At 43.3% G+C, this 24,597-nt stretch overlaps 3 protein-coding genes and 1 long non-coding RNA gene across 5 annotated transcripts; 1 reads left to right on the forward strand and 3 right to left on the reverse strand.

The window, feature by feature from the left end:
- Window positions 1-672: 672 nt before the first annotated feature.
- Window positions 673-5,718, reverse strand: LOC123761606 (uncharacterized). Its single transcript, XM_045747631.2, has 3 exons — window positions 5,286-5,718; window positions 3,587-3,730; window positions 673-2,954 (listed from the first exon to the last, which is right to left on the reverse strand). The coding sequence occupies exons 1-3, from the start codon at window positions 5,340-5,342 to the stop codon at window positions 2,781-2,783; spliced, it is 375 nt and encodes a 124-aa protein (XP_045603587.1). The 5' UTR covers window positions 5,343-5,718; the 3' UTR covers window positions 673-2,780.
- LOC123761608 (uncharacterized) lies at window positions 4,565-15,759 on the forward strand. Its single transcript, XR_006773242.2, has 4 exons — window positions 4,565-4,750; window positions 14,852-15,086; window positions 15,215-15,427; window positions 15,591-15,759. It is a non-coding gene; the product is annotated as an uncharacterized lncRNA (long non-coding RNA).
- On the reverse strand, window positions 7,501-10,661 carry LOC123761607 (uncharacterized). The gene is made up of 3 exons (XM_045747632.2): window positions 10,432-10,661; window positions 10,057-10,200; window positions 7,501-9,659 (listed from the first exon to the last, which is right to left on the reverse strand). The coding sequence occupies exons 1-3, from the start codon at window positions 10,486-10,488 to the stop codon at window positions 9,489-9,491; spliced, it is 372 nt and encodes a 123-aa protein (XP_045603588.1). The 5' UTR covers window positions 10,489-10,661; the 3' UTR covers window positions 7,501-9,488.
- LOC123761604 (alpha-amylase) lies at window positions 11,225-24,271 on the reverse strand. 2 transcript variants are annotated; one of them, XM_045747629.2, is made up of 14 exons: window positions 24,174-24,271; window positions 21,150-21,315; window positions 20,583-20,734; window positions 18,814-18,971; window positions 17,585-17,763; window positions 17,084-17,222; window positions 16,690-16,874; window positions 16,137-16,346; window positions 15,754-15,892; window positions 14,925-15,065; window positions 14,245-14,481; window positions 13,146-13,377; window positions 12,143-12,266; window positions 11,225-11,585 (listed from the first exon to the last, which is right to left on the reverse strand). In XM_045747629.2, exons 1-14 carry the CDS (start codon window positions 24,185-24,187, stop codon window positions 11,439-11,441), a joined length of 2,223 nt encoding a protein of 740 aa, XP_045603585.2. In that variant the 5' UTR covers window positions 24,188-24,271; the 3' UTR covers window positions 11,225-11,438. The 2 variants fall into 2 exon arrangements, with proteins under 2 accessions (XP_045603585.2, XP_069186846.1); XM_069330745.1 differs by having other exon boundaries at window positions 18,766-18,971.
- Window positions 24,272-24,597: the final 326 nt, after the last annotated feature.

The following is a 24,597-nucleotide window of genomic DNA, read 5'->3' on the forward strand; positions in this document are numbered from 1 at the left end:
AGACTGTCGCTCTACCTCCACCCCCAAGTGGTTGGGTGGACCAGCCAGGTACACGTTAGGTCAATTTAAGACATAACCAATAAGTAATTTGATCTGATTCAATTTAAGATGACTGCCCTGCCTCCCAATATAGGCCTATTTTTGTAGCAAAAAATACTGTGTCAAGTTTTCAGGCACAGTATTTCAAGTATAAACTTGAAATGTCAAGTTTGACATTTTAAGTTTACTGGAAATAAAATAATACACATATTGTAAAGAATAAATTTATAAACCTGGTAAAAAAATTGCTATTTTTATTTGTAAGACTTCAACTACTTTCGTAAACGTGTCATGAGTTTTTTTTAAAGTTAAAATAAATTATGATTTAATTTAACTCTTAAAAATTATGAGTTAAAATAAATTATGATTTATTTTAACTTTTTAAAAAATCACGAGTTTAAACAAATTATGATCGTTGACAGACAGACAAGGGGCACCGAGTCTGATGAAGCCTCTCTCATGGTTCCTATATACTTAATTTTTAAACTAATGAAAAATAAATCTTTGTTTAATTAGACGCGACGGATTTTTTATATTTACTCTTGGAATTTTGATGCAAAGATAAAAAAAAAATCTGAAACGCATAAATGAAATACATAAAATACATAAAACTTGGGATATAAATATTACAAATAATTACACCCCTCGTGAAGTTGTTTATTATGAATCACATACAAAAATCTCTTAAAACATATGGGTAAAAAAAGGTCGATAGAACGCATGTTTGTGTGTCATGCATGTGTTGAGAGCGCAGGTCGTAATATGAGCTCATCATCTATATATATAGATGATGAGTTATCTTTGGATTGATGGTGGATTACATCGTCTATATATATAGATGATGAGTTCTAATCACTAACAATCTGATGTGATCTATTTGTTCCTTAAATTCCTTCTATACAAAGCAAAGCAGAAGTACATTTGAGTACAAAGAGCATTTTCATCAAGGTTTAAATGCGTTATCTGCCATTATCAGTTTCTGTAACGTGACCCCTCGCTATCTTAACGGTTCAGTGATTGGGTCCACCACACACCAGCTTACTCTTCACAATATTGAGATGACATAACCTTCAACATTTAAACCATTTACTAATTGACCTAATGAAATCCATTCCTATCAACATATTAGCTTTCAGTTTGTGTCTACCATTAATCATACTTTTGGTAAGTACTTTAAACATAGGGACCGTTTACCTTTTGATCTCAGATCTGGTGTTGTTTATCTGTTCTAAGTGCTTGAACTGTAAGGTTCGATACCCCGGGGAATATCTCATGATGCTACCTTATCATCGTACCTGTGAGCATTGGGTCATCTTTTGCCGTATGTCTGCAACTTTGGCAAGTTGTGTCCTCTACTTAACAAAGATCGCTGTGAAGCCATGTGTCAGCCATTCACTCACACTGATTTCACTGTGATAACTTCCAAGTCATCGACTAGATCACTATCATGGAATCCATTTACCTCGGCAAAATGAGACCATTCGTTGAAAACTCTGAGTTCTCGACTTAATTGCTCACCCACTATTGTCTTCTCTATGTTATGTCTACGTTGTATTTTTTTCTATTTTGTATATATTTTTTACTTTTTACTTTGTATATTGTTTGATTAGGTTTTATTGTCTTAGTATTTTAATATATATACTGATTTTAATAAATCTTTGAACTTTTTATTTACGATTTTAGCTTTTTTTTTGTCGAGTGTGCTTATTTTTTTTGCACTGATGATGGAGTACATTCTCCAAAAGTCTGTTTTTAAATATAAAGCATCGATATATGTCTTTTCTGTGATACTACTGTTTTTCATAAGATTAAAATACCTAAGAAGAAAATCTCTGAGAGAGAGAGAGAGAGAGAGAGAGAGAGAGAGAGAGAGAGAGAGAGAGAGAGAGAGAGAGAGAGAGAGGGAGAGAGAGAGAGAGAGAGAGAGAGAGAGAGAGAGAGAGAGACAGAGAGCAGTACATGCCATGGTGGATTACAAATATATAGCTTTTTAAGATTTTAATAATTTGAAGTAGAAGTTGTTTGACAATTGTTTAGCAAAATATTATTATTATTGTAAAACGACGACGCAGTTATTACCCACATTTTATATTTAGTAGTTGTCTGTGTCCATGGACTCACTAGACGGAAGTGTTTCCATTAATTTCTGGAGGATTCGTTGCGGTATTTTACTGGGATGTGTTTATGATTGCGTTACTTCACCCTTACCATTCATTGTTAAGGTGAGCGTAGATTTGTGGCTAAATAACAGTTTTTGACAGAATTTTAGTTCTCATTAATAGGATTCCATATCGGCCATTGGTTAGGGAATCATGACACTTAAACATTTTGTTTATAATAAATGTGTTCAGTTATGAAACTAGATCGTACTTATACAAAAAAAAAATAGAGAACAAGAACGGCATGTTATTTTGTCCGTTGAGGATCATAGCGTACAGAATGTGAGATAATATTTGAGAAGACAAGTGGCACCATGGCGCCCATTCTTTAGTACCGGTCCATCCATAGGCTACACTGTATAATTGAGAGCAAGATTACTTCCAGGTGCATGTTTTACAGACATCACTGTCAATCGTCCCTGCAAACTGTGATTTATGATGAATATGGATGCTGCCGTGCTAGCTAGATAAGGGAGTTGCAGCACCAAACATACAAACATGCAACCGGGCTAGTGAACATCATGAGAGGCCGAAGTTGTTGCACTGAAGAAGAGGGCAGAAAGAAACTGTTGGAGCCGCGCCTCACTCAGAGTCCTGCCTGTATGAGAAAAATACATCGAGGCCATAGATGACGCAGAGGAAGAAGCTGAAGGCGCCGCAGGCGTCGGCCACGGGTTCCTTGGAAGAATACTTGGCGAGCACTAGGATGCCACTAACGAAGAAGAAGATGCTCAACACCCCACTCAGGAGGATTTCCTAAAAAAAACACACACAAAAAAATATATATATTCATTTTGGAATTACATTTTCATAGCATGTACGATATATAGCCTTAAACAAGAGTCTCACACATTATACAAATTTGATATACAGAGGACATAATAGGGCTTAATAAAATTCATTTCTACAATAATGTTCCCTGATAGGGAAACCTCATGTTTTAAATTGTATTTTCAAAATTTTGATGGAACACAGTAGTGTTTGACAGTGAGAACAAACTCACGAAATAATTTATCAATGGCTTATCACTAAAGTTAATGTTTCTAAACGTTTCAAGAATCCAAAAACGTCATAATTAGATTATATTTTATGTGTGTGTGTGTACTCACCTAGTTGTACTCACCTAGTTGTGTTTGCGGGGGTTGAGCTCTGGCTTTTTGGTCCCGCCTCTCAACCGTCAATCAACAGGTGTACAGATTCTTGACTGCACACCTAACACCTTGACCACACACACACCTTGATCTGTGTGTGTGTGTGTGTGTGTGTGTGTGTGTGTGTGTGTGTGTGTGTGTGTGTGCGTGCGTGCGTGCGTGTGTGTGTGTGTGTGTGTGTGCGTGCGTGCGTGCGTGCTTGCGTTTGCGAGAAAAAACAAAGAGAGAGCGACTTACCAGCACTCTGCTATGCCCGTGTAAAGCATTCTGGGCAAAGAGTCCAAAACAGGTGAATAAACTGAGGAAGACGGTGCCAGTAACGAAGTGTTGCCAGCTGTGGACAAGGCTGAACCACAACCCCACCACCACCACCACCAACACCTGCGGGGACAAGAGGGTCGTTGGTCACTGGGGAAGCGCTGCCTTCAGTGTACATTACCTGTATGAGGCTAAGCTAAATAAATGAAAGAATGTAAACAATTGTGGGACTAAATGTTATGGTCAAAGCTCAGCCCATCCTTCTAAAATGATAGTACTTATAGTCACTATTTGGTCTCTCAAAATGTTCACATTTTTATTACTGAATTAGTCAAGATAGTATTCTAGAAAATCGGAAATGTAACTAAAGAACCTGAGTTAACTTGTCCAAGCAATCCCAGGCCTAATGCACGCTATCTTAGATCTGATATAGTACAAATATGTGCTATACTAGGCCTAGAAATGTGTAAGTTTGGTATTAATTTTTTTTTCGCACTCTTTGGGGGTAACAGTACATATTGGTACGTTCGACCAAATAGTTGTCATAAGTATTATAATTTTAGGAGGATATGTTTTCTAAACTAACATACTTTCTTCAAAATAACATTAAATATTACCTCGAACTTTATCTTAAATTAACCAGAAGTAACCTTCCTGAGCCCAACGATAAGACTGTTGACATATTCTTATATATTAAATCATAACTATCTTTTCAAGATAGTTACTTGCTTAGCCAACTGAATTTCGAGGTTCATTCCTCAGCCCATAAGTGCCTCTGTAACCTTTTCCACCGCCGCCCTCAGGATGGGTATAGGGTGTATGATAAATTAATTAAACTATAAAAAACTTTCACCAAAGACCCCCCACCACCTGATGCCACACATAAGAAACAAACGTAGCCTACAACCAATTACAGTGGACCTGGTTAGGTTCGCCGGTCGGCCGCCGGAGGGAGCAGACCCGTCCTGTCCCCTCAGTTGTTGGGCGGATCGTGCAGTTGGTGGTTGAGCGGCAGTTTGAGTGCCCTGTTGGGTACCCTGCTAGTGCAGGGTGTGGATGCCCCCTCTCGAGCGTACGTCGTCGATTGGCCTTTAGTTTTCGTCGTCTATCAACCATACTGGACTTGGCATTGCCCTAGTGGAGGTACTGCGTGTGACGTTATCGGACCTGGTAGGGGTGTAGATTCTTCAAGCCCACCACCCTGTGGTGAAGTTTGTTCGCCCTGAGATGTTCCGGGCATTTCTTAAAAAGTGTTATAGGGATGTTCGTTCCCTATGCCGGGTAATGCTGGTACGATGAAGGTCGTCAACCTGTCTGTGAAGTTGACCACCCTGAAGCCATCAACACTGCCACTCTTCCGGTAATGAAAAGTGTCCTGAAGCTGGGCACCCTCATAAATACTGTCCGGCAGTATCCTCCCCGCCATAGCAGCCACATAGTAAGGACTGACGATTTAAAATGCTCGCACAGCACGCAGTATATCCTATCACGACCAAAGATCACATTCACTCCAAAATATCTACCATTTACGGGCTATTCATGCCCGTGCCACCTCTTGGGTGGCCTAATCTTCATCAATCAATGGGAAGAACCATACAGTAGTAACTATTTCACCCCATCTATACACTAATGAGGAGGCTAACGTGGAGGATAAAGTAGAGGTAGAGGACAGACTCACCATCTGAGACACCTTCAGTATCCCTCGCGGACTCATAACGTAAGTCATAGGATCCATCTTGATGGAAGGGCGGGAGCTTGTGTGTGCAGGCGTGAAGGCTGTGGGCGTGGGAGAGAGCTCGAGAAGTCTAGTAGTGACGATTAGCTACGCGAGTAGGCGAAGAATCCTGGTGGCGGTAATGGGAGCGAGGAGGAGGGTGGGGTTAGGGCGCGTGAGGAGTGGGCATCTATAAGTCAGGTCGAGGCCGTAAAAATTAAATATAGAGTACAGGTTATAGTAGCAAGTGTGCAGGGGAGGGGGGGGGGAGAGTAGGAAGTTATCTTGTGGCTCCAAACTGGTGGCGTAGAGGGTTTGAGGGCGGAGAAGAGCTGTGGGTGGGTGTGGAGGGATGGGCGCGGGCGTGAGGTGGGCTCCACAAGCAGGGGAAGACTAGACGGTGTTGCCTCCACCAAGACACTCTACACGAGAGAGAAATCTAATCACCGCTGATAAGTGACAAAGGTCTTACCTTCTGGTATTTCCTCGTATATATATATACTATACTACGTTAAGGTACTGTGGCAACCTATACCTTGTGAAGGTTCCGGGGATCAACGGCCCTGCGGCCCGCACATAAAAAAAAAAATACTGTTCGGTTTTAGATAATGTAATAAATAATATATCATATGGGACGTCCGTCAATGCATTTAGTTATTACCACCAAGCGTGGTAATAACGTACCCTTCGCCTCCGGTACCACAGCCAGTGTACCGCACTAGCACCTTCAACTCATCAACTAACACTTCAATCTAAAGCCTGGATCTGAGCACACGTGAGAAGATACGGAATAGAGAAGACATGATAACGGCATAAAATATTATCAGAGGAATAGACACGGTACAACAAAGAGGCGTTGTTTACTAAGAGTAACGAGGGAACTACCATGGAAGGACTACAGGAGAACGTCAAGCAGGACGTCTTTAATGTAAGGGCAGCGCCCAAATATATTGTTTAGAGGGTAAATTTTAGTCGATTCATTAAATAGCCAAAAAGATAGAATCAAACATAATTAAGAGGGTCGGAAGTCTATGCATTAGCTGGGATTATGGGGCTCAGGAGCTAGAGCTCGACCTCACAAACGCATTTGGGTGAATAAATTAAGGCGAGCACGTAGACCCAACTCATATGACTAACTATAGTAAGAGGCATGACAGGAGGCTGGCAAGATTGATAAGATAAAACCTGCTAAAAAAAACTTTATCCAATATTGTAGGTTGGGCGTAGTGTGCGCTTATCTACTCCTTCCTCAAACTCACAAGCTCCTTGTGAGTTTGGCCTTACAACCTCTCCCTTGTTGCTCATGTGTGAGGTACAACTGCTTCCTTCTCTCCAGCGCCTTCTGAAGGCGTGGTCGGTTTGGCCAGCCACTGTCGCTTCCACTAGACCTTGACACCATCACATAATATTAGAGGAAATGTCAGATCCTGTTTACACACACATCTCCTGTGCCAGGTGAATACGACGGGCTTACCATAGTCCGTGCTGCTTGGAACGTTTTGTTCCGTGTAGCTGAATCTAAAACAACAAACATAAAACATCCTGTTTACAGCCACATACCCACTCATAGTTGTCTCATCTACGACCCTACGTCCGGTATTTTGGTTGGGTGTTGGTCTTAAGACCTATCAACCTCGGGAGGGCTATTTACGCCACAGTTTCTTTGTAATTGACATAGCGACCAACCAGCGAGTGTACTTAAGTCCTGAACACAGTTCTCATGTCCTGTGTCCTTGTATTGTGCCTTGTGTTCTCTGTCATCTGTTTACAAGTGGACGGAGCAGCACTTAATTGTCGTTTTATATAAATGAAACAAATCGTCAGAGGACGTATATCAAGTAAAATGTACAGACAAACTATATACACACCGAGACGTGTATTCCACTTGTGTGTGTATATACACCACGTTTACTTTAGGTCTGACTTATATCATGGATTATATAATCCTTCAGGGTGTGATAGGACTCAAGCCCAACACTAAACCAACAGAGGATATATTCTGTAGGACATAATCATGAGTACCAACAGACAAACGTATCTGTAATCTCTGTGTTCCAAAATGCCGGTACTTTACACAGCTGAGCTGGTGCGTCTGGTCAAGGCACAGAAACATCTCGTCGTAACTGCTCCAGCCACACAACAGGGAACTTGTAATGACAATAGTAATTCAAATTAAAAATTCAAATTCAAATGTTTATTCAGGTAAAAATACATACATAGATGAGTTATAAATTTTTGATTTATAGATAGAGCTAGTACATACAATACCTAAATCAACTAATAAGCACAGCGTGTCGGGCAAGGTGTGGGGGAAAGAAACACTTAGATTAAAACTTAATACTAATTGAGATTAAAATATAAATTGTATTGAAAATTAAAAAAAAAGGGGGGGGGGACATGGCAGTAATCAGCAATTATACAAGTTGGTCAACAACCAGTGTTGCCTGAAATTAGCAAGACATGGGTTGACATTTAGGAGGTAAGGTAGGTTACAAGGAGTTTATTAGGTAGTATTTAGTTTTTCTCTTAAACTGGTTGAGAGAGGTACAGCCTTTGACATGATTGGGAAGGTCATTCCACATTCTGGGTCCCTTGATTTGTAGAGCTTTTCTAGTTTGGTTAAGTCGTACTCTTGGAATATCAAATAGGTATTTGTTTCTGGTGTGGTGCTCATGGGTTCTGTTACAACCTTCTAGGAAGCTTTTGGGGTCAGGACTGGCATTACACTTCAGAGTTTTAAATATATAGAGTACACTTGAGAGGATGTGCAGTGACTTAATATCTAACATTCAGAGATTTAAGTAAGGGTACCGAGTGCTGTCTGAGGCCAGAATTTGATATTGTTCTAATAGCAGCTTTGTGTTAATTAGAGGACGTAGATGATTTTGGGTAGTAGAATCTCAAGCACAAATACCATTGTTGAGATAAAGATTGATGAGAGAGTAATAGTGCGTCACCAGGGCAGGACGAGGTACATAATATCTGATCTTAAAAAGAATGCCAACAGTTTTTTATTTTTTTATATATATTTAGAATGTGTCCCTGAAAATTCAGCTTGTTATCGATGAGGACACCAAGGAATTTACCATTTACTTTGTTATTAATTTGGGTATTGTTTATTCTTAGATTAATTTGATCTGAGGATAAATTACTAAACAAAATATAGAAGGTTTTGTCAATGTTAAGTGTGAGTTTGCTAGCAGTCAGCCAAAGATGGACTTTATTTAGTTCAGTATTCACTGAAACATTCAGAGCAAGAGGGTCAGGACTGGAGAAAATGAAGGTTGTGTCATCAGCAATTAAAACTGGTTTGAGGTGTTGAGAGAAATTTGGTAGGTCATTAATGTAGATGAGAAAGAGGAGAGGGCCAAGTATGCTGCCCTGTGGAACACCAGTGTTGTTGGATAGGGTGGGAGAAATGGAATTATTCACAGAAACATACTGGAGCCTGTCAGTCAGGTAAGACTGAAGGTATTGGAGTGACCTCTGACTTCATAATGATGTAATTCAAGAAAAAAGTTTTTAGTAGTTGACAGTGTCAAAAGCCTTACGTAGGTAAAAAAATAACTCGTCAGGGAACTCCTTTTTATAAAGAGCTGCATGTATCAAGTTAATCATACTAATCAGTGCATCGTTAGTGCTTTTTTTGGGTCTGAAGCCATATTGTCAAGAGCTAAGTATATTGTGTTTGGGTAGATAAGATTAAAGCTGCTAGTAGATTAGCTTTTCAAATATTTTTGGCAAGGTTGGCAGAATTGATATAGGTCTGAAATTGCCGACATCAGTGAGATCACCACATTTATGGACTTGGGTTACTCTTGCTTTTTTAAAATATCCGGAAAGGTTTGGAGTTCAAGTGATTTGTTGAAGAGCAATGCAATGGCAGGAGCTAGAAATCTGGATTTTTTTTCTTTTGTAAATTAGAGTTGGCCAATGTGCATAGACTACTATTTAAAAAAAAATAATTTAAAAATGGATATTCGCTTGAAGGCAGGCTAAGAGCAGGGAAACTAGGACGGAGTGAAGGAACGGTGCCCAACCACTTGAATTATCGAGGATTAAACGGTGACCATGCAAGAAGCGAAGCCGGCACTATACCGACCAGTCCAAGCTGAAGGACGAGAAAGAGTGTGTTGGATGGCGCTTAACCCGGAGGTAAGGAGAACCTCACTGGGAAAAACTTTTGCCTGTCAGGCCGACGTCAACGCCGTAGGCCAGGAACGCGAGGATGCAGAAGGCCCCGCAGGCCTGGAGCTGCGCAGAGTGCGATGCTTTCACAAAGATCAGTATGCCAGCTGTCAGGAAGAGTATGGCCAACACCGCGCTAATCACAACTTCCTGTAAGACAAATGTAAATATATTAAGAGACAATATCAGGAGCACAAGAATTGAAAATATCATTCCACAACATGACTCTTCACCGCAAAAAGAGAGGCGCTACGAGTGTCTCGATAATGAGGCACTCGCGAGGTACTGTAGCGGGGGAGACACTTGGGTGAGGGGCACAGATCTGATTAACGTGGGAGAGAAACACCCAAACTGAGTGAGAGTTTGTTGGGAGAGATCACAACAAACTTTACTGACTTTCTTTTATAGATGACGTCTACATGAAAGGAATTTATCAAATATATTTCATCTGAGATCTCATGAAGATTTTAGAAAAAACACTTTGTCTGCAAATGTCGTTACTCTACCAACTAAGTGGTTCGACATAAATTGGAGAGAATCAACTTACCGCGTAACGCGACGGTCCTTGTAGCAAGTTCTGCACCATGACGGCCACGATGGTAATGATGGAGGCGACTGTGGCTCCAGTAGGCACGTGCAACCAGAAGTGAATTGCGTCAAACCAGGTGACCATTGCCACCATAACGAACACCTGTAGGGAGAGACTACAGTCAACCAGGTGGTTTCTCATTGGTCGCGTAAGGCCTCGCTCTCCAGAACACCAACACTACACCAGAGCACCAACACTGCACCAGAACACCAACACCACACCAGAGCACCAAGACCACACCACAACACCAACACCACACCATAACACCAACACCACACCACAACACCAGAGCACCAACACCACAACACCAACAATACTATGGCCTAAACTTACCAGCTCGACTATCCGGACAATTCCTTGAGGAGTGGTCAGGTATGAAGTATTAACCATGTTGAGGATTCGTGGTGTGGGTGTTGGACCTGGGCGTGCGGGTACGCGTGGACGGAGGCGAGGAAGTGGGCGTACTGATGACGAGGGCGGCCGGGTGTCTGGTACTTATCCACCTTCCTTATCTGTGTCCATAGCGAGGAGGTGGCATCGTTCCCTCATCACCTGGATGGCGGTCGTGATATGACGATATATCTAGAGTGTGAGGTCCTTCCGGTGTATGACGCAAGACAGGTTTATCAGTCACTCATCACCAAGCCCTCACTACCAGCCCCTCACTACCAGCCCCTCACCACCAGCTCCTCACCACCAGCAGTACATCCACACAGTAGCACACTGTGATGTGGTGGAGGCTGACTCCATACACAGTTTCAAATGTAGATATGATAGAGCCCAGTAGGCTCAGGACCCTGTACACCAGTTGATTGACAGTTGAGAGGCGGGACCAAAGAGCCAGATCTCAACCCCCCGCAAGCACAAATAGATGAGTACAAATAGGTGAGTACAGTAGTACATCCATTCCACAGTACACACACACACACACAGCAGTACACCCACACGACAGTACACCCACACATGGTACACGCACACAACAGTACACCCACACAGCAGTACACCCAACGGTACACCCAACGGTACACCCAGACAACGGTACACCCACATACCAGTTGACACCATATCAGCTTATCTATAGAATAAGCACCTCGGACATAGCGGGCTAAGGTAAGTGAATAGTCACTGATTCATATATATTTATTACAGGCCAATGTACATCACGTCCGTTCCAACGTACAGCGTTCGCACAAGGCAGCTTAAGGCTCGACCCAAGTACGGAATCAATGATATGAAAAAAATGGGTTCTCGAGGGCGAGAACTTCAACAAGGTCGAGTCGCGGTTCCCGAAGCCCATGGGGACATCAAGAGAACGGTCCTTGGTGAAGTGTAGTTTCCTCTTACAGGGCGCTGGACGCGTCAGGCAGCACCTGGACATAGCACCCCGGCTCCGCGTAACTAAAGACGTTGATGTAGCCGCAGCGAGCCGTGTGGTAGACGGTGTCGTAGGGCTCTGAGCTACCATCCACACCGTTGCAGTGTGGCACCTGTAGAGGTCAGGTGGTTATGGAGAGGTCAAACGCACGGAATCAAGGGGGGTAGTAAAATGAGGTCAGATCAGCCAGCTACAAATAAAGATATTATATATATTAAACATAACTACACACACACGTTATAGTTGATACGTTATAGTTAGGTAAGTGAGTTTTGTGTGTTCAAAGAGTCACACCTGTGACTATCACGGGGAAAAGATCAACTGACTCAAGAACAGATCATACGAGGTGAAAAGTCCGGATGAACACGGTCTACACCTCACCATACATGGCAGGTAAAGTTAAAGGGGCTTGGAATGGGAAGGTAACTGAACGAAGGAGAGGGACCTGGACGAAGGAGAGGGACCTGGACGAAGGAGAGGGACGTGGACAAAGGAAACATACCAGGGGAGGAAATATTGGAGGCAAACCCATAGAGAAGGGAGTTGCAGCACAGGTCTATTAATGGCTCAAGCAGAGCCCAAAAGCTGGAGTTAGCCCACCGCAAGAACAATTACCAAAGTATAGCTAGGTTAATACAGCTACGTAGATCCATAGGGTCGAGTACAGACCTGGTCGACGTCAGGTTCCAACCCTGATGATGTCTGAGAAAGGTAGGACTTTAAGTGGAACCAGCCCAGGTCCGTCTCCGCGCAGTCCATAATCATGTCCACCATCCAGTAGTGTTCTCCGAACCTATAGGCACAAAGAAGTTTTTTTTATAACAAAATCAGTCGTTTCATCTTTTTCCCTCATGGGTTAGATATAGGGACGGAGTTTGAGTCAAGAGAAATGAATGATAAACAAGTTCTGGCGAATGGTATGACCAGAGAGTACCTGCTGCTCTTTATTACAAGTCTTCTGGTCGTCCACCAATTTGGACAAGAGGGGGACCTTGAGATTTTTTTTACTCGTGTTCAACAATATTGATCATCTGACAGGGCCTGTGTGTTCCTATGTCCACTCTGAAAACTTCGCCAGTGACAAGTTTACTTAATTCGATAAATTAAGTAAACTACCCAATAAAAAACTAATTGATGAACCAGTTACAGAGTTTGCTAACATGTACAATTTCAAAATAAGCTCAGGAACTAAATCTTTTATTAGTTATCCTAACCGAATTTGTTATCAAGTTACAAGTGGGCAGTAGTCTAATTACGGTAGTGTGGGTCATGTTACAGTGACCATGAACTAGATCAGTAACTTGGGGGATGGGGAGCTTACTGTGTGTGTACTACCTACACTTCCCAAACTTGAGATACTTGGCCAGGATTTTTGGTAATATGACATCTTTAAACATTTTTCTGAACAACAGAGATAAAAAAAAATTGAAAATTTTCACACTCAATTACAATTTCATCTTCGTATCTCATTGTACACCCCTGCCTATTCACTGTACACCCTGCCTATTCACTGTACACCCTCTCTATTCACTGTACACCATCTCTATTCACTGTACACCCCTGGTTACACACTGCCCGCGCTGGTAACACAATGTACATCCTGGTTACTCACTGCACACACCATGGCTGTACTGTACATCGTAGCTACTCATTGTACATTGTGGTGACTCACGTGTTGAGTTCTTGGTACTCCGGAGCGCTGGGGTTGTTGGTGGTCCAGACAAGGGGAGTGCCGAAGGCCTGCACACCGTTGTAGTTACCCTGACCTTCCTGGGCACCGTACCAGTCCAGTTTGGTGTCGCCTTGCCGCCAAGCGTTGTATTTGTCGTAGTGCTCGTTTGTGCCCAGTTTGTTGACGGTGATGTCCAGCGAACAGGGGTCCGACTCTGCGTCAGGCTTGCAGTCTGTGGGTGTAGACGGGTAGTGGTGATGGTGGACGGGTAATGGTGATGGTGGTGGGAGGGTTGTGGTGGTGGTAGGGTTGTGGAGGTGGTAGGGTGGGGTGAGTGGTAGTGGTTGTGTGCCTATAGCCTATCTTAATATATTCCTCGCTTAGAATTGTTCATATGGTTCTTACTTTGACCAGTCTTGTGTATGTTGCTGTCATTGTCGACTTATGTGAGTGTCGCTAAGATTGTGCTGCCTATAATTGAAGACATTTATTTATACAACAATATAAGATAGTTTCCTGTTCTTGTATTATATTAAAGTAATGAATAAATATTGAGGACATACAATGAGATGGAACCCGCGTCCCTGACTACGCAGACGCACGCACTACTGGGTGTCCGAGATCTGTCACGCGGGTTCGATTCCATCCCGTCTATCGATTTCACTGTGTATCTAAGTACTGAGTTGTTCTCCAGCATCTTTCTTTCATCTCAAGTAAATTTCTTACTCACTTCTCTTACAATATGTCAGCCCATTAACTCACTAACGATTACTATCATTATTTGGGCGGCCAAATATTCCGGCACCGCTAGACACGGGAGGTGAGGCAGTGCTCCTAGCGCTCCCGCCCCGGTAGCGGTGACCAGCAGGGACAACACAGGATTAAGATTATGAAGAGTAAGCACTTCGGTGTAGCAACAGCCACTTCCCTGGCACGTATGTCTCATCTGTACAACTTGGTAAGGTAATACAGTGTAGGTGTACTGATGAACACTTGTGACCTGGGGTGTATACGTGTCCCCAGTGATCTGGGGTGTACATGCGTCCCCTGTGACCTGGGGTGTGTATGTGACAGTGTGTATGGGTGACCTGGGGCTCACCTGGGCGGTGATTAGTGTCGATGCCTCCGATGATGAACAGGTCCTGGCCAGGGTTGGTTTGCTTGTGAATGAAGATGACCGTCCTGACCTTGCCTCCGTAGGCAGGGGTGGTGGGCGCCTCTGTGGTGGACGTCGTTGTGGTGGACGTCGTTGTGGTGGACGTCGTTGTGGTGGACGTCGTTGTGGTGGACGTCGTTGTGGTGGATGTCGTTGTGGTGGACGTCGTTGTGGTGATCACTGGAGACAAACACAAGGTCAGAGTAAACGAGAGGTTTAACCCCAAAACTCGATTATTACACATTCATGCCCATATAGTGTACAGAGGTACATCAGGGCCTGCATGGCAATAATAAGCTAGCTAATAAAACAGGGGTTGGAATACATTATTATTAAAAACATTACTGGGGTCGGGGGGTGGGCACTTCCTCACCACCAGTGGGCACTGAAATGCCTTACTTTGAAGTGGGTACAATACTGAGCCTTACTAAGGTTCGGAGTGGATAGTACAGAGTGCCCTAGTACTACCAAAATGGATCGCACAGTAAGATCTGCCAAACTATATACTGTATATATATTTAGCTGTTATGTAGTGTTGTCTCTGCCGCAGTTCTGCTGGACGTTAGTGCAAGACACGAGTGCAATAAGGCATTACCAAAGGTGGAGGCTAGACTGTGCCTTACCAGGAGTGCCGCAGCCGACGCAGAAGGCGAGGATGGGTTCCTGGTAGTCGAAGATGGCGATGCGAGCTGTCCCGTCCTCGGCCACTGTCACGCTCCTGGTGCAGTTGCTGATGAGCTCACAATAGTCCCCCGCCGGCAGCCCTGATCAGCGGCAGACACCAGGTAAGGAAGGTAATAATATTAATAATGATGACAGTAATACTACTACTAATAATAATATCATAATAATAAATCATAATAAATAATAATAATAATAAATAACAGTTATTATTGTTTGTATTGTATTACAGAATTGTGGCTCCCACTCCCCCAAAAATGTATTTCGAGAATTCCCCCTCTTTTTTTTTGTTTATCCTGACGAAGTTATACAAAACATCTGTAGGACCCACGAAACGAAAGGTAACAAATATAATTGCCTTAGTTTGGGTTCAGCAGCAAAAATATAAGCGTATTTTTCGTAACTCAAAATGGTGACCGTTCAATGTTTCCACAAGTTCATTCAGGTAGGTTATATTGTTATAAAAAATAGCTCTAAAATCACATATATTATGAAATAATCAAGGAATATATTGTTTAAAGAGGCCTCCGAGGTTGGCAGAAGTGCATGGTGAGGCAGCACGTGACATGGTCTCTCAAATTTTCACAACATGACCATTCTCTCCCCAGGGACTTCAAGCCGTGGGAAGCGCAAGAAGTCTCTTACATTTCCTGAATTGTTCTCCAGTTCCAACGTTTGATGACATTCAGGGATGACAGCCTGGTTAATAAGATATATAAAATAAAGCCACAAGGAAAGTGTGTGTAGCTACAGACTTGACAAGACACTCACCAGTCTGGAGCACCTTGTCTAGCGAAGCCAACTTGGACATGGCGAAGAAGCCCAGGTGTCCGCGGGAGAAGGCCACGTCCTCGTCCTCCTGGTACCAGTTGTCGACCTGAGTCCCTGACACAACGTTCCTGAACATCACCTGAGGGTTCACACACACACACACGGGATTTGAGTCCATTGCCGACGATGTAGCATTAAATAAAGTTTATACTGTATATATTTTCTTTGGAAATGTGATTTTTGTCATGTGCACATCAGAACGAAGCTGATTCTCTCTGGCTGCACTGCCATCCTCAGACCAAACCACATAGCAAGCCAATGCTCCAGTAGCATTTTCCGCATTGGAAACCCCATTTTATCACTCCTTCCCCCTCTTTACTGACCATCTGGACGATGGCGTTCCAGCGGTGTTCGCAGACCCAGCCGCCACCACAGGAGCCGTCAGCACTGATGGGCACGCTGTCAGTGCTGCCATTATCGTCGCTACCCGGGGGGCCCTGGTCGTTGTCGTCGAACTCGTAGCTGCTCATGACGCGCATGAAGCCGTAGTCGTATGCCAGGGAGAAGGTCACACCCATCTTGTACTCCCTAGCCTACAGTGAACGTTAAAAAGTCATATAATCGAACTTTCGCGCTCAAAAGCTGATTTCTCTCCCAAATTCATTTAAATTTATTAGTAACTAAAAATAATACAACAAAAATTATCAATACTGCCTGCTACAATGTACCTTTTTCATCTTACCTGATATGTTAGGTTAAGGACCTGGCCGAAACGCTGTGCGTGTTAGTGACTTTGCAAGAATGTAAAAATACCAATCTTGGGTAATCTCACCAACCCATTGTACCCTCTTATGAATAACAATTATTATTATTATTCTTAGCATTATTATTACTTGCACCGCCTACCCCCTGCCTGCTGCCGTCCCCTCTCCTCACCTGCTTGTAAGTCAGGGCATCGACTCCACTTGGAACACCTCTCTGGGTGTCTTGGTTATCAACGAAGACTAGAGCCTTGTAGGAGGGCGCCATCCCCACCTGGGAGTCGTACACGTCAGCCAGCAGCGTGAAGTTGTCTACTCCAGCCGCCACCCGCGACGAGAACCGGAACTCCGTCGTCAGTCCTGAGGTGGCCACCAGATACTGAGTTATCTCCTCACTCGTCGTGCAAGATTCGTGACAAAATTTAGTTTGGGAAAAATACGAGTTCATTTATACTTGTAGTGCTATATTTCAAAATTTATACCAAAATTGTCAAAAGTGTTGCTTATGTATATCAAATGTGCTAACAGTGTAGTTCACTTGTACCAAATGTACCAAGAGTGTTGCTCACCTATACCAAAGTAGTCGTTGACGGAGATGGGATCACTGCCCAGGTCGAGGACCTCGTGGTAGACGAAGGGTCTCTGGCCGCTGGGGAAGCCCTCTGCTATGTTGAGGTTGTTGGTGAGGCTCTGGATGGCTTCCAGGTCCTGCCGGGGGAACCAAGTCACCTCAGGTCCGGTTCTGTGTTACCTCCTTGTCATGCTGGGGCCTCCCATGCACCACGACCCGGGATGTTGCATGGGTAACCCTTCACGTTATGGGGGACCCAGAGGTGCCCCTCACACTACAACACTCACAATTGTCATCCCTAACAACGTTCCACACTCGATCCCTCGCTTTGTTATCTTCAGGACAAGCAAGCTGGGCTTACCCATAACATGAAGTTACTGGTCTTGGTTCCTCCCCCCTCCCCCACACTCACCTCAGGCCAGATATACTGCCCCCTTCCCCCCCCCCCCGAACACACTCACCTCAGGCCAGACATACTGCCCCCCCCCCCCACACTCACCTCGGGCCAGACATACTTGGCGCTGCCGACCCTGAAGCCCATGACACCAATGTCCAGGAGGAGGGTGAGGTAGGTGGAGAGTTGGTCCCTGACGGCGTCGCTGGCGGTGTACAGGTCGGTGAGCCCATCCAGGTAGCAGTTCCTCACCTCCGTCACCTCGCTGTAGTTGTGCACCCCTCCTGCAACACCACTCGCACACTTCAACACCTGCAACACCACGCACTTTAACACCTACAAGACTGCACACGCAACACTTCCAACACACCGTTTGGTTTTACTTTAAATGCTCGAGGTGTTTGAGAATCTAAGCAAATTATAGCAGTTGAGTTGAGCCCTTAAGTATTTACTTGAAGAGCACTTGTGTTGGTGGGGAAATGTGTAAATACAGCGCCAGGAAAGCTTTACAACAGCAACACTCATGCCTCGCAATACAAGGTATATGACTTTAGATTCAATTAATGGTTGTATGTATCTCATTATACACTATACAGTATTTTAATGTCGGTAGTATTGAAAATATTGCTATTGGCATTTTTATTGTTTAAAAAAATGTTATAATCGACATTTGCATTTTGACTTACATTATTTATATATATATATATATATATATATATATATATATATATATATATATATATATATATATATATATATATATATATATATATATATATATATATATATATATATATAATAAATATATATATATATATATATATATATATATAATATGCGAAAAAACCACATGTGAAAAATAGAGAATGATAAACGCGTTTTCGGCTTAATTCATCTTCATCAGAGCAAAGTAGAAAGAACTTCTTTCTACTTTGCTCTGATGAAGGTGAATTAAGCCGAAAACGCGTTTATCATTCTCTAAAAAATCAACCCATACATAATGAAATGGATAGGTTTATCATTTCATAATCTTTTTTTAGAAAAATATATAAATTTGGGAAAACTTGGCTTATTAGGCAAATTGGGCCTTGCATAGTAGGCCGAGTACTGCGTTTTGGCTACTAGATTATTAAACTTATCTGAAAGGATAATTCAATACCCCGGACACCAACCTGTGTTGGTGTCCGGGATCTATGAGGTGGTGCAGAACCAAGAGGGAAGAGGAAGGGACGGGGTCGCTTTCATCAACAGTCACAGGTCACGAGGGGGTAGTGAAGGGAACTCACCGTCAACAGAGGGACACAGGACACGAGGGCGTAGTGAGGGGAACTCACCGTCAACAGAGGGACACAGGTCACGAGGGGTGAAGTCCTGGCTGGAGTAGGGGACGGCAGGGTACTGGAGATCATCAGCATTGAAGTAGGAGCCGCCCGAGCCGTAGCCAGATGTTCCCTCCTTGGCCATGTTGTTGATCACCACGTCCACGATGGTCCTGCCAAGTGCCCGCGTGTGTGTTAGCTGGCTAGTGCACACTTCACGCACACACCCTCCCCTCCTCACCACACACACAGGCTAATGCACACTTCACGCAACATACACACAAGAAAAAGAAGGTAGTGATTCAACTGTATAAATCTTTGGTGCGCCCCCATTTGGACTACTGTATGCAAGGCTGGAGACCTCATCTTCAGAAGGACATTGCTGCTCTGGAGAAGGTGCAACACCGGGCTACAAAACTCATTCCAGAGCTAAGTCAGCTCACGTATCAGGAAAGGTTGAGGGCCACAGGGGTAACAACAATGCAAACCAGGCATGACAGGGCGAGTCTCATTGAAACTTAAAATTCTGAAGAATTTGGAGGATGTTGATTTTGAAAATTTCTTCAAAACGTCAGATGTAATACAAACAATGAGCAACAGTTTCAAGCTCAACAAGCCACAATGTTGGACTGAGAACAGGAAATGCTTTATCACCCACAGGGTTATAAACCCGTGGAACCGCCTACCCGCCGATGCCGTAAATGCCAAGATATAACTTTTAAAGTACAGTTGGAAAAAATCATCAAGGCAATTGGGGAGTACCTTTGACAAGCCGCCGGCGTCGTGTCCTCGTCGAGGCTACTAGTGTTAGTGGCTTTCAGATAAATTCACATAAACACACATGCGCCCCCCCCCCCCATATCACCACCACACACACACACACAATAACATATACTCTCTGCTTCACACAGGAACACAAGGCAAGAGACAGTCACTTGAAAGAATGATTCTCTTCAGCAGACTCCGATCGCAAGACCTCTACGTTAACGTCGCCGCATCTCACCCTACCGGAGCTTCTCCCATTCCTTGTTATACCCAGGATATACCTGTGGCTGTTACGACCCTGGGTCGTAGCGCTTCTGTTTACACATGCATAAGGACCATTCACTCTCAAAATATTTTAGTTATAGGCCCCTGAATGTTTGGGATTAAGTGTGGGATTTTAGTTACTTAAATTATAGAGTTATTTAGATAAGTTGGGGTTTCAGAAGAGGAGAACTCTATAACATCTAATATTTAAGAGAAATGTCCCTCAGTTTGGCAAGATGGCGGTCCATCGTTGCCTTACCAGACGTAAGAGCATTATAGATCCTCAGAGTCGTAAATACACTGCTAATATTCTGTTAGTGTATTGTAAAGCTAGTATGTTAGTTATACTTAATTTTATATTGTATGGGAAGTTAAGTAAATGTTACTGTCCAATCAGTTAATGTTCTAATGACTGAAATAAATAAGTCTTCTCCATACAGACTCCCTACTGGTTGGACATAGTGCTGTGGGCTCTCTCTCCTTACCTCCTTCCACTCCCTGGTCTCCGTACCCCCCTGGTCTCCGTGTCCCCCTGGTCTCCGTGCCCCCCTGGTCTCCGTGCCCCCCTGGTCTCCGTACCCCCCCTGGTCTCCGTACCCCCCCCTGGTCTCCGTACCCCCCCTGGTCTCCGTACCCCCCCCTGGTCTCCGTACCCCCCCTGGTCTCCGTATCCCCCCTGGTCTCCGTACCCCCCCCCCCTGGTCTCCGTACCCCCCCCCCCTGGTCTCCGTACCCCCCTGGTCTCCGTGCCTCACCTGACCCCCACGGCGTTGCAGCGCTGCACCATGTCGATGAACTGTAGCGTAGTGCCAGAGCGGGACTCGAGGCGGTAAGAGACCGGTTGGTACCTCTGCCACCAGGGGTACCCGCTATCCTCCAGGACCACGTGCTCCGCGGCCGGCGACACCTGCACCAACACAACCTGCCCTTAGTAAATCAATTCTCACCACCACCATTTATGTTGCAAGCCTGTAAAGTAGCATGCAATCATTACATGTTGCTCGTGTGGCACCATCATAGCTACGACTGTCTATATTATGGCACCTGGACCATTAATACCCTGTACTCATGTCGCTAGTATGGAATATTGCCACCATCACAAAGTCTGGGGTTAGTGCCAGAACTCCGCTGTATACAGTCAGTGAAGGTGAAACATATTAATTAGAGATGGATTGCATTAGTGAGTGGGGGGAGGTGTGTGCAGGCTTACATTGTGGGGGGAAGGTGTGTGCTGGCTTACATTGTGGGGGAGGTGTTCTGGCTTACGTTGTGGGGGAGGTGTTGGGCCTTCTCGTTGGAGGCGTGGGAGGAAAATGACTGACCTGGACGGCGCAGAAGCCGGCGTCAGCCAGGAACCTCTCGCATTCCTCCGCCACGTCCGTCCATTTCCACTCGAAGAGTTGGACGATGGTTTGGCGTCCGCCACAGGAGGGCGAGTCGTACCCCGACACTCCTCCCACTAACACCAACCCTGCCAACACCACCAAGCTGCAACACACACATTCAACATCAGGAGTGACGCCTTGCGTCATCTGCAACACAACCTTCAGAGCAACGCAACATAGATAGTCATTAATTGTTTTTGTCTGTTCAATAAACTATTCTAATGGAGTAATATTAAACAGTTTCGTCACTAACGACAATAAGGCACCGCAGCCTAGCAGGACACCACAAGCAAGTAATTATTAAAGTTAAACCATTTGGGTTTAATGACAACTGAGGTAGACAGCAGCGTGGTGCTACCCTATTCTGTACAAAGACCCTATTCTGTACAAAGACCCTATTCTGTACAAAGACCCTATTCTGTACAAAGACCCTATTCTGTACAAAGACCCTATTCTGCACAAGGACCATATTCTGTACAAAGAATGGCAGGGTGAAGATCAAGAGCTACCTATAAGTTAGTTAGTCTTGCATGGGATGTGAGTCTTTGGGAACAGCATGAGAATATTTTCGAATATCCATGATTGAATGACATAGTTACAGAGCTCAAAGCATCTCGTGCCATTTGGTTTAAAACCATTCATAACTGAGTATTCACTAATATAGTGTTGAGTGGGTTCTAGCTCATATTCACATACATAGTTTACATTTGGAGTGCTCACTGCTGTGAAATTCACTATCTGAAACCACCTGCCATAAGCAAACGATATCGCACCCAAATTCTGGTAATTACAATATATGCCACACTGGGGGAGGTTTTATTTTGTCTGATCATAGAGTGCTCAGCTCCCAACACTACTGTTTATACTAGACTTTTGAGCCCTATGCATGTTAGTGATAAATCTTATATCAGATCTTGTTTCTTGAAGTAGTGTAGTTTTGATAAGAGAGAGACTGGAATACTCAAGTCCAGTTCTATATCAAGTCTCTCAGTGCAAACTGTCATGTCTGTATCATCATGTGGATAATACCTATGTGAGATGTTAGCCTTCATATCGATAGTCTGCAAGTCTTTCTCGTTGCTTCAATTATATTATATTAGATTGGGTATCCGGCGGCGCCCGGGTCTATCTCCTCCCTCCCTCCTCACCAAATCTTGCCCCTCCCCTTTCTTTCCCGCCCCTCCTGTCTCTCCATGCATTAAGCGTCAAAGTGCATAAGCGTCACACTTTGAATGGATTATCTAGTTCCGTATATGCAAGGATATAACTTTTGTATCCAGTAAAGTAAATCTTTTTTTATATCTGATATGAGATGCAACCAATGTTGTATTTCTGTTATTATGGGATTAGAAGGGTTAGAAAATAAAATAACTAGTATAATATTTTAGTCAACAACAATAGCATATAACTGCAGACTCGTTAAAATTAAATTTCTCAAGTATATAAAATTCGGCAGTAAAATTTGCTTTCAGGAAAGAAGTCCCATCAAAGTTATATCTGGTAAAAATAGCTGATAAGGCTACCCCATCTGTAAAGCGCCAAGTATATTAAAATGCTAAATTTAAATCTGCATTTAATATACTGACAGGAGTAAAGGTCTTTAGAGAACATAAATACACTCGTCGCATATAACTGTAATATCTCATAAAAACTTAATAACTGTTTTTTTTATAGCACGTCAATGAAACTGAATATCTATCGGTGTTAACATAAATTATTTAACTCATGCTCCTAGAATGACAGTACTGTAGCAACAATTTAGTGGAGCCTGGTCAGAGGCCGGATCGCGGGGACCTTGAACCCTGGAATTAACGCAAGGTAATGTACAAAATAATGCTGCAGCTAACAATGTTCACGTTTTGTACCATTAATGTCGAAGAGGACACAAGAACGTGGGCATTATCATTCCTAGGCCAAGTATAGCATATATATATGTACTGTAGTAGGCCTGAGACAGGCTAGGTCAGGTTCCTCAGATACATTTCTAATATTTTTGTAAATCATTTGAGCTAATTAAATCAAACAACACGTGAAAATATTAGGGGTCTATCAGTCAATTTTTGCATATTTGACCAAATAATTTCTATTAAATACTAAATATTCACAGATATTCGATTTTTCTAACCAAATGTAATTTAGCATCCTGAAGAATAATTCAAGTATATATGCTATTACAAAATTCGGGTTTCAAACCAAAAAAAAAAACCTTATCACCGACCCACCGTTACTGGCAAGAAGCCTCGTGAGTAACTAGCATGTGTTGTGAGTTTCAATTCTTACCGTAAATGACTATATCAACCGACCACAAATGATGGGCCGAATACGTATGCCACATAATTACTAGCCATATTACTTATGCCACACAGTGGCAAGCCATATTGATATTCAGAGTTCACAAAGAAAGTTTACATCAAAAAATCTCGAGAGCCTATTTATGCCGTATAGAAGGCGTCGGGGATGGTGCATTTGATTTTAAGCTATGTATAGGCTGAGTATTTATTGTTGACTAACTCTGCTAACAAGATAGTTAGGCAGCCATGTAATATAGAAGGCTAGTCATTGGTGGCCCAAAGTCATTTCCTCATTACAACCACTCTGGCAGAGAACGTAATAACTATTAGTCGCGCAGCCTACAGCACAGATGTGATGTCCCAGAAAATTATGATTATAGTGAATATTTAAGTCACAATAGATAGACCGTTATTACATAACTGATGAGGACCAAAATAATATTGTATTGTTTAAGTGTTTTGCATTCAAATAATGCATAGATCTATAAATCATAAATTCAAATAATTGAAAACAAAAATTTTGTTTATTAAAAAAACACCGTAGTACAACGGGACTGAAACAAAATCCACGATGAAATTATAGGTGTAGGTCTTCTTATACTATGAACGGTATACGTATATGTTTTTAAGTGGCAAATAGATTAACTTGGAATTCCGAGAGCAGACTTACCCGAGCGTTCGCATGGTGGTTTCCCAGTGTTAAATGACGCAGGCGCAGCCAGGTAGCTTGTTCTTACTCATTGTGGCAGCACCCTCTTTTACCCCCACCCCCCTCTCTAACCCCCACCCACTCTCTTATTCCCACCCCCTCTCTTATTCCCACCCCCTCTCAAACCCCCACCCTCTCTCTTATTCCCCCCTCCCCCTCGCTAACCCCTACTCTCTAAACCATCAAGCCCATTTCTAATCCCCGCTACTTCCTTTCAACAGTTTATGTACACCAAGACTCAGTACACTGCGTACACCATCAGGACTCTTGGTATAAGCGGTAAACATTGAGTACACCAGCAGGGTTCCCGCTACCACTGTCTGCATACATCAACAGGCTCCAGCTGACTATATATATATATCGTCACTACCACTGTTTACTACGG

The sequence above is a fragment of the Procambarus clarkii genome, chromosome 24 (assembly GCF_040958095.1).
Source record: "Procambarus clarkii isolate CNS0578487 chromosome 24, FALCON_Pclarkii_2.0, whole genome shotgun sequence".
Lineage (NCBI taxonomy): Eukaryota > Metazoa > Arthropoda > Malacostraca > Decapoda > Cambaridae > Procambarus > Procambarus clarkii.